The sequence below is a fragment of the Rhinichthys klamathensis genome, unplaced genomic scaffold, assembly GCF_029890125.1.
Source record: "Rhinichthys klamathensis goyatoka isolate OS25496 unplaced genomic scaffold, OSU_Roscu_1.1 h1tg000256l_1, whole genome shotgun sequence".
Taxonomy (NCBI): domain Eukaryota; kingdom Metazoa; phylum Chordata; class Actinopteri; order Cypriniformes; family Leuciscidae; genus Rhinichthys; species Rhinichthys klamathensis.
This window is the reverse complement of record NW_026606778.1, coordinates 1,145,778-1,155,420: the sequence shown is the minus strand read 5'-3', so window position 1 is coordinate 1,155,420 and position 9,643 is coordinate 1,145,778. Positions and strand designations below refer to the sequence as shown.

General features: G+C 38.0%; 1 protein-coding gene across 1 annotated transcript; it reads left to right on the top strand.

Annotated features, from left to right (window-relative positions):
• Positions 1-4,054: 4,054 nt before the first annotated feature.
• col10a1a (collagen, type X, alpha 1a) lies at positions 4,055-8,631 on the top strand. Its single transcript, XM_056267233.1, has 3 exons — positions 4,055-4,158; positions 4,444-4,585; positions 6,469-8,631. The coding sequence occupies exons 2-3, from the start codon at positions 4,459-4,461 to the stop codon at positions 8,307-8,309; spliced, it is 1,968 nt and encodes a 655-aa protein (XP_056123208.1). The 5' UTR covers positions 4,055-4,158; positions 4,444-4,458; the 3' UTR covers positions 8,310-8,631.
• The last annotated feature ends 1,012 nt before the right edge of the window (positions 8,632-9,643 follow it).

Below are 9,643 nucleotides of genomic sequence, written 5' to 3'. Positions count from 1 at the left end.
GCAGGGATTTAAGGGATTTACTTCACTCAAAAATAAAATTAAAAGTCTTCTTTGGAACACAAAAGAATTGCAGCATTTCTTTTCTCCATAATGAAAGTTGACGGCGTCCAATGTTTCTTATGTTCCACAAAAGAAAGAAACCCATACTGGTTTGGAACAACATGAGGGTGATACAATTGTGACAGAATTAAAAATTTAGGTGAACTGTCCCTTTAAGAGCATTGTTGTAGAATGTTAGTGTCTGCAATGACAATTAATTCACTTTTTTAACAATAGTTCGGTAGGTAAACACTTAATTCAGATGTACAGTATCTTACAGTTAATTTTATAAATGTCTACAATGCAGGCCATAATGGTTATTATAAAGTAAGATGGTGACCACAACAAGAGTGTCAGAGAGGGTAATGAGTTTAACAGAGGCATACATGGGTGAAAGACAATGTATTTCTTTCATTTGCTATCTTTTCCTCTGTTACTGCAAAGTGAAGTCACCATAACCTAAGTGCTGTGTCATTTTATGGTCCTTTGACACAGCTCATAAAAAGAAAACCAAATCACTTACATGACAGTATAGCCTTTTAATGACTTAGCAAACAGAAGCACGTTTTCATCAGATGGACACATCTTGTGATCTCAGGTTGTGAGTTGAGTGATGAAAAACCCTCTATGCTGCTCGTTTTGACAGTTTTCAAAAGAAGTAAAGACATAAATTAACAGAACCTGAAAATGTTACAAAAAGACAGACTCCACCCATACTTGCTCTGTCATTAAACTAAATGTCAGTAGCATTTTGAGTCACTCGCCTCCTTAGTGGGTTGTAAACACAAACATAGTTTGCAAAAATGAATGTTTGCTTGAGACTTCACTGCAGGAGGTGCAATGACACATTTAGAAAGAACTGTTGTCAGCGGAGGAAAGTGTTCATGGAGTTAGCACAAGCTTAAAGGGATAGCTCACCCAAAAATGTAAAGTTTGTCATTATTTACTCATCCTCATGCCATTCCTAACCCATTCAATGTTATTCTTTGTTATCTGTGGAGCACAGAAGGAAAAATTCCAGATCTTCTTTACTAAATCTTGTCTTCCAGAGAGAATCTGAACTCAAGAATCAGATCAGTTCAATAATGATGAATTCTTTTACATTTGCATTTGTGGATTTAGCAGATGCTTGTATGACTGACTAATCTCATAGAGCCAAAAATATGCATATACTGTAGAATGCCAAGTTTACAATATGTTTTTGGAATGATTCTTTTCAGTGAACCAGTTCACGTGGTCTTAAGATCTGGATCTTCAGTTCAACTCAATTAAATTCAGTTAAACTAATTCAATTCAGTTAGTTAATTACATTTTAGTTTGTTCATAACACAAAGCTATCAAGCTATTTAGCGTGACATACTGCCGTTCAAAAGACAGTTCGATTTTTTGAGAGAAGTTAATACTTTTATTCAGCAAGGATGCATTAAATTAAATGAGGAACGTCAAATAAAATTTCCAATAAATGGTGTTGCTTTTTAACTTTATAATCATCAAATAATCCTAAAAAATGTAGCACAGTTTCCACAAAAATATTGACCACAAACTGTTTTCTACATTGATAATGTCAATACATGTTTCTTGAGCAGCAAATCAGCATATTAGAATGATTTCTGAAGGATCATGTGACACTAAAGACTGGAGTAATGATGCTGAAAATTCAGCGTTGACATCACAGAAATAAATTATATTTTAAAATATATTAAAACCAAAAAGTTATTTTGAATTGTAATAGGCCATATAACAATATTAGACTTTTTTTATTGTATTTTTGATAGAATAAATGCAGCCTTGGTGAGCATAAGACACTTCTTTCAAAAAAATCTTTCTGACCCTAAACTTTGAATGGTTGTGTACATGGTCACAAATGTCCTTGTAAAAAACCTTTCACCTTTTGTGCGATACATAAAAATAACATACAGGTTTAAAGTCACATAAGAGTGACTAAATGATCACACAATCTTCATTTTAGGTGAACTATCCTTTTAAATACAACACTGTTGATCGCATCAGAATTAAAGGAAGAGGAAAAATCCTGTCTTTGGAGAAAATGAAGTGTCTGAGTGTAGTTTGTAATCAAACACGTGCTGCAGACAGCTGATAACGTGATCTTTTTTTTTTAGATGTCATGCCATGTCTAAACAGCATGTCTTCATATTCTCAGCAATGCAGTATTTTACCAAGTCGAAGAAGTTGGTATTTCAGGAGCCGAACATGTTAAAACAATGCTTGTCAACTGCAATTATTGTTCAAAACTATTTAGTAGCCTAGGCTATTTTAAGGCACCACTTTGGAAAATTATACTTGATTGAGACTAATTCAGATAATTGGAGATGTTGAAACAAACTTCATGTTCAGTGAACACTTAATGATACACTACTGTATGTGGCATAAATCTTCCATCATGTGTGCAAAAGGGATCTTCCATTAAACACGAATAAGCCTACATCATATGGAATCATATGGGCAGAACCATGCAGTATATGTTATTATGTAAAGATTTAGAAGCTGTTGCCTGCCGCACATAGCTGATCATGATCATACCTCAAGACCACTCTTGTGTTGTAGAGGGTATGATTAATTGGGTGTGCACGTTTCCCATGCGCCCAAAAATAAAATCCAGCAGCAGCCTCAGAACGTGAGGGAGAGCTGTGTGAGAAAACCTAATTTAAGGAAATAAAACATGATGAAAGGACCATAACGGCAAGAAATGCCTAGTGATGAAGATGCTGACAAATCCGAAACCATTCAAAAAGACATGCACGAGTACTGTACAAAATGTGCGCCCCCTTCTGGACGCTTTGTTAAATTGAATTCTCATCGTCACCCCCTCACAAGAGGGTAAAAAAGTCAAAGTCAGATGTATTTTCCAGAACGTCTTTTTATATATTCTTTATTAGCTGTTTCTGGGTGAAGCACTTACAAAAATACACACGTAAAGAACCATAAACTTGTTTGGCCTGAAATAGTACATTTTATGAAAGCCTCACACACTCTCCGAACAGACTCGCTGAACAAACAAGAGTCAAAGTGGCTCCTGTATGAGCATTTCTCAAGGAAAAGACTTAAATGTGTTCAGATACATTTGGATCCTTCGTGTTTGTTGTTATGGACAGCGGGCGGGTTTCAGTTCCCACACTAACCTGCTGAATTTCTCTTCCCCCTTATGTTTTTGTATATGTTTTTCTGGGAGAAATTCAAATGCACCAGACAGTCCCAAAAAAAAGTGAGGAATTTGTAAAGACAAACAGCCAGACAAGGCTAAACTTTTCAGACAAAGCAATTTTCAATAGCATTTATATTTATTGTAATATTACAGACATTTTTTATCTGTTTAATATTTGCAAGTGTCTATAATTGGACATTTCTAAATAGGATTGAATGCATAGATAGATAGATAGATAGATAGATAGATAGATAGATAGATAGATAGATAGATAGATAGATAGATAGATAGATAGATAGATAGATAGATAGATAGAGATAGATAGATAGATAGATAGATAGATAGATAGATAGATAGATAGATAGATAGATAGATAGATAGATAGATAGATAGATAGATAGATAGATAGATAGATAGATAGATATAATATAATATATGTGTGTATATTTCCAACATATTACACAAAACACATTTGCAATGCTAAAAGAAAAACTCCACACTGTTAGAAAGTCACTCACTCATATGTCAATAATTGTTTACATCATGTTTCTAAAGATAACAGCATTACATATAGGGAAGTACACATCATACAGACCATCCATACCCTAAATTTGACATTTTCAACCCAAATTTAGGACTAAAATGCATCTTTTGCAGCTTTGAGGGGAGCTTAACAAGATCTAATCATGGGTCTAAACACTCAAAGCAAAAAGCCATCCTGAAGTGACATGCCAACAGTGGGCAAATCTGCTTGGTAATTACAGCCTTGCGATGAGAGGGGAGGTACTAGTGTGGTAGGTGCTTTTTTAATGATGCAAAGGCCAGATATGGTATAAAAACCCTCATCATTGTGCTAGGCAGCAGCAGATCCTGTCTGGCTCTTACCACAAGGATATTCAGAAGTGCGAGCCGCGGCTGTGTTCAACTTTTTATTTATTTGGAACCCAAGTATGCCGGTAGGTGTCCATTTTATTTCTTCTCCTTTGTTTTTTTAGGCCTTGATACTGAGGGACATCTATCAGCAGGTGCAAATGGGAGGGTGTTCTTAAACTACATTGAGTTATGGGTTAAACAAAGTTAATAATGCAATGGAAGTTGAAATCATAGTATACAATTGTCAGCTGTTGCTTACTTTAAAAATGGACTAATGAACTGATTGTTCCATTTGAATGTTTCAGTTTTCAGCAGCAGCTGCAGTTTTCTTTACATCATCACATCTAACTCTTTCAATTCCGTTGCAGATTTGACCTCAGAGAATGGAACTACGAGTAGCAAGCATTCTTCTTCTCCTGGTGGCCTTGACGGCTGCCCATGGTGAGAGATATGTTGTCAAGAAGGTGGTGAAGGCCCCCCAGTACCAGCCTTATTCAGTGAAAAGCCATGGTATGTGTTTAAAATGGAAAAAAATGCTTTTCTTTGCTTTCTGCAGTGTACTAAAGATGTTTTCAAATAAGATGTTTGATCTAAAGACGTATTAGATTAACACATTCAGTTTAGGTTTAGGCAATACAAAACAAGTACGCGCATTAAAAAGTTCCATGGGTAGTTGAGCACACTGATTGGGTACTGATACACAGTGCTTCCACCAATAGTATAATGCAACTTGTCTAAGCTTTTGAATATTCAAATTGCAGATTCATGTCATGGCTCTACAGATGCATCATGCTATAAGTCTGTTATACTGTCTCTGATTACATACCGCAATTCAATTCATTTTTTTTAGTTTAGGTGGTAAAAATGCTTTTTACATCCAACGGATCCTTTAGTGCATCTTTGTATACTTTCTCCACACATCCTTCAACAAATTCCAGTTTGGAGTATTTCACAACAAGTTGAAGGATGTACGAAATATTCAATATGTTAAATCTTGTAGCATTTTCTTATACCATGCTTAACTGCATTGTTTGATAAAATATTCAAAGTTCAAATATAATCATTTAATTGGTGATATTGTACAACAAAATACTGCACAGATTTATACAATTTGTTTGAGCAGAAGTGATTGTTTTAGATTTTAAAGGATATGCATGTTAAAATCAACAAACTTTTGAAGGTTATGAACAGCTTTTTAGAATTAGTCTTTAGAGACATGTTGAAAAGTGATTTGTCTGGGTGTGTCACGGCAAAATCTAGACACATCTGTTTCATTAAAGCTGTGCCTCCAAGAATGACCTTTGGTATGATGTAGTTTACAAACCAATAGATTTTACCACATGAAGGCAATTATAAAACTGGAGTCCTAGCCACATATATATTACATATACATTTTTTTTGTGCATTTTATAATTCCACTGGAGATATTTTCATTTTATTTTGGTTGAGGTCTTCCATCACTGAGTATCTCTACCCTATATATATATATATATATATATATATATACATATATATAACCTATAGAACAGAGATTAGATTCTCTAGTGGAATTATAAAATACACAAAAAGAATATGTATTGTAATTCAATCCTGAAAAATATAATATATTCTTGGAGGTCTTTGTCAAGTCAAGTTTATTTATTAACAATACAGCAAAAACTGTAATTACAGGAATGAAAAGTTTCTGAAGGCTTCAGAGAAAAGAATAAAATAGAATCACAGTTATAACATTTTAAGTTAAAACCAAAACATTTGAGGCAAGCACTTTTTCACAAAAATTACAAAAAGATAAGAAAAAGTATTTCACTTAACACAAATACATGTATATAATCAAGTGATAATCAAGGTTTGAAGTTTAAAATGTATTATTTCTGATGCCTGAACACTGTGTTTTGATAAAAGGGATTTGAATAAAAAAAGACTTACCGGTAATACATATCAACATTCTCGAAGATACTGACTTCCTGCTGTTTTCTATTGGAAAAAAACCTGTAGTTAAATGTATATGAACTGTTGTTCAATTAAAACAATTTCTTACAATGTAGAAAGGGGTAAAAAGGCACTATTGGTTCATAGGAACACATTTTAGTCACACATTTTTGTAGACTGTCTAATTTGTATCTGATATGGTCCTCTCTAGCATTGTGTTTTCTCAATTTTTGTTTATACTATATTGTACTTATATTATATTTTGTAGTATATTATACTTTTAAAATAATTTATATAAACAGTCAATATAATTTTTTTTAACATACACTATAGAATTGCATGGAGAAACATTTCCAAAATGACAATTCCACCTATGACTGATTATTGAATGAATACAGTTATTGCCACTGCCATACAAACTGATTATGAGTATTGCCACTTATAAACTTCTTGTTTTATTCCAGTGGTATCAGTAGCTGGAGAACCAGGAATCCCCGGTGAGCCCGGTCAACCTGGACCTCCTGGCCCCCCTGGACCCGCAGGAGAAGATGGTGAAGGACTGCCAGGGCCACAGGGACCTCCTGGACCACCTGGTCCTACTGGTTACTCAGCACCCGGAAAACCTGGTTCTCCAGGTGGACCCGGCAAACCCGGAGCCACAGGTGCACCCGGACTTAAAGGAGACACTGGTGCAACTGGTCCTCAAGGCCCCAGAGGCATGCCTGGTTCTGTTGGTAGCCCTGGACCTGCAGGCATTTCTGCAACAGGCAAACCTGGACCATCAGGTCTTCCAGGAGCAATGGGACCACGTGGAGAGTCGGGTCTTAAAGGACATCCAGGTATTCCTGGTCTGCCAGGACAAAAAGGAGAAAGAGGCTTTGGGGTTCAGGGGCCACCAGGTGAGAGAGGTCCAGCAGGAGTAGTGGGTCCTTCAGGGAAGCCTGGTGAGCCTGGTGTTGGAAGACCTGGCAAACCTGGACATCCTGGTGAACCAGGTAAATCAGGCTCACCTGGCCGTGATGGAGAATCTGGACCCATGGGTGCAACAGGTCCAAAAGGTCAAACGGGTGCTCCTGGAATTGGAATGCCTGGCAAGCCAGGTGAAAATGGTGCCCCAGGTATTCCTGGATTTACTGGCCCCAAAGGTCCACAAGGCGCAGCTGGTGCTCCTGGTGCTCCTGGTGTTTCAGGTTATGGTAAACCAGGTGAACCTGGTGTAAAAGGTGAGAGAGGAGTAGCTGGTAGCCCAGGTACAACAGGTCAGAAAGGTGAGCCAGGTGCTAAAGGGCACACTGGATATCCAGGTGCTACTGGTCCTGTGGGTCCAGCTGGTATTCAAGGTTCAAGAGGTTTCCCGGGCGAGAGGGGGGCAACAGGTGATAAGGGTGATCAAGGTCCAATGGGACCTTCAGGGCTGAAGGGGCACAAGGGAGAACAGGGAGCCCAAGGCATTGAAGGCAAGCAGGGATATACAGGGGCAACAGGACAACCTGGTCCAAGAGGAGCTACAGGTGCTCCTGGTAACAAAGGAGATACTGGCCACACAGGTGCTCCTGGTACCTCAGGAGCACCAGGATCTGCTGGACCAAAGGGTCTTCCAGGATATCCTGGAGCAGCAGGTGAAAAAGGAGAGGAAGGAGCCCCTGGAGCAAGAGGCCCCGTTGGCCCAGCAGGTCCTGCAGGCCTACCTGGGCTTAAAGGCCACCCCGGTCTTCCTGGATCACCTGGCCCAGCTGGTTTGGCTGCCAAGGGAATTCCTGGACCTCAGGGTCCACCTGGACTTCCTGGATCTGATGGGTCTCCTGGACCTTCAGGGCCTGCTGGACCTCCCGGCCCTCCTGGACCTCCTGGAGAGGTCATGTTTGAGAAGGCCCAAGGTGAGACTACATACCCAGTTCTTGTCAAAAGTCCTGTGTCTGCATTCACTGTTGCAACTGTGACAGCTTATCCCCCATCTGGTACCCCAATTAAGTTTGATCAGATTGTGTATAATGCAGAGCAGCATTATGATCCTGAGACAGGTCTGTTCACCTGCCAGATTCCAGGAATTTATTACTTTTCCTATAGCGTGCATGTGAACGGAGCTAATGCTTTAGTGGCACTTTATAAAAATAGTGATCCAGTCATGTTTACCTATGATGAGTACAACAAGGGATTTGTAGACCAGATGTCTGGTAGTTCTGTCCTTCAGCTCAATGAGCAGGACACTGTTTATATTCAGATCCCTGATGATGAGGCCAATGGTGTTTTTGCTGCCGATAATGTCCATTGCTCTTTCTCTGGGTTCCTGATTGCCTCCACGTGATAAGGTGATCAAACCACATCATTTCTAAAACATCACTATTTCTCAAACATAATATCCTGTTCTGCAAACCTCAATGCACAACAGACTGTGCAATTGTTCTGAGAAATACAAGCATCCCAACTTGAAAATTCCAAGCAGTGGTGCCAATAAGAAGGAAGTCATTTATGTAATATGTTATCAGGGATACCAAGACGGTTAAAACCTTAACACTTTCATTTTATGTGTGTGGAGAGAGCACGTGAAGAAGTGTTCTGATCATTTCTCGCCTTTTCCTCATTTGTTTTTTTTTTTGTGGTCTTTTTTCTATTTTTTGTTACTGATCACAGTGTTTGTGATTCAAATCTTTGTGTCTTATTTTTATTGTTGTTCTTATACCCTTACTGATTAAACCGAGAGAATGCTCTTCCTGACATCCTTATTTCTGACTTGAATATTGTGAGATGGTGAAAATGATGAAAAACATCTACAAATGTTATCCCAAATTATAAATTTGTATCTGTAAACCATAATAGCTGAAATAAAATATTTCCTAAAGAGTTTTTTTGTCTGTGTTTGTGTTTTAGTGTGCTGAATAAGTCATGAGTCACTTTTTTTTCTTTCAAACAAGGGCAACTACAAAGTGGTATACAATGCAACAGAATTACAACAGTACACCTTTAAAATGCTATTTTGTTTTGGTGATTGAAAAAATGTATAAATCAAAAACCCGTACTTGCCAAGAGTAGTGTATTTAAAAACAGGATTGGGAAGTAAAGGAGTATGCTTTGATAACTGTGTTAAGTTACCAGTCAACCAAATAGATGTGGGTTAGGTGGAGAGACAAGTCAAACAGAAGCCGCTGGGCGGAGGCAATCAGAAGCTAGGAGCCACAAGCCACAGGCAGGCACTGCATTGGAGGAGTTGAGGGATGTGGTTGAATAAAAAAAGAAGACAAGAGCACCTGGAGGGTAAAGTCGTTACCATCTGTAAGTGCAGAGGTGGGAGCCACAAGTTTAACATTGGTGTATAAGATGCATATCCAGCATCTAAACTAGGAACAGGAATATTGGGTGAAAACACACCCATCTTGTGGTAGCTAGATTAGTGGTGGGGTTCATCTTGGAGTGCAGAAAATGCATGGTTCTAAATTATATTTAGCTTCTGTGGTAGGCTAAAAACATCTGAGTAGTGTCTGTGAACATTTATTTTATACTTGGAAAGTATTTGGCTTTAGAAGAACGGCATTTACAAGTGCTGAGGGTAAATACAAAAAACATAATGAAAAGTTCCTCATACCTCAAGGTCTATGTGATATAAGAAAGCAGTGTTGTAAAACCTATAAACCCTTATATAAT

Excerpts from the sequence above, each read along its gene's own strand:
- col10a1a (XM_056267233.1), top strand. The coding sequence starts at position 4,459 with ATGGAACTACGAGTAGCAAGCATTCTTCTTCTCCTGGTGGCCTTGACG. Across the intron at positions 4,586-6,468 it reads TTATTCAGTGAAAAGCCATG|TGGTATCAGTAGCTGGAGAA; the intron begins GTATGTGTTTAA and ends GTTTTATTCCAG.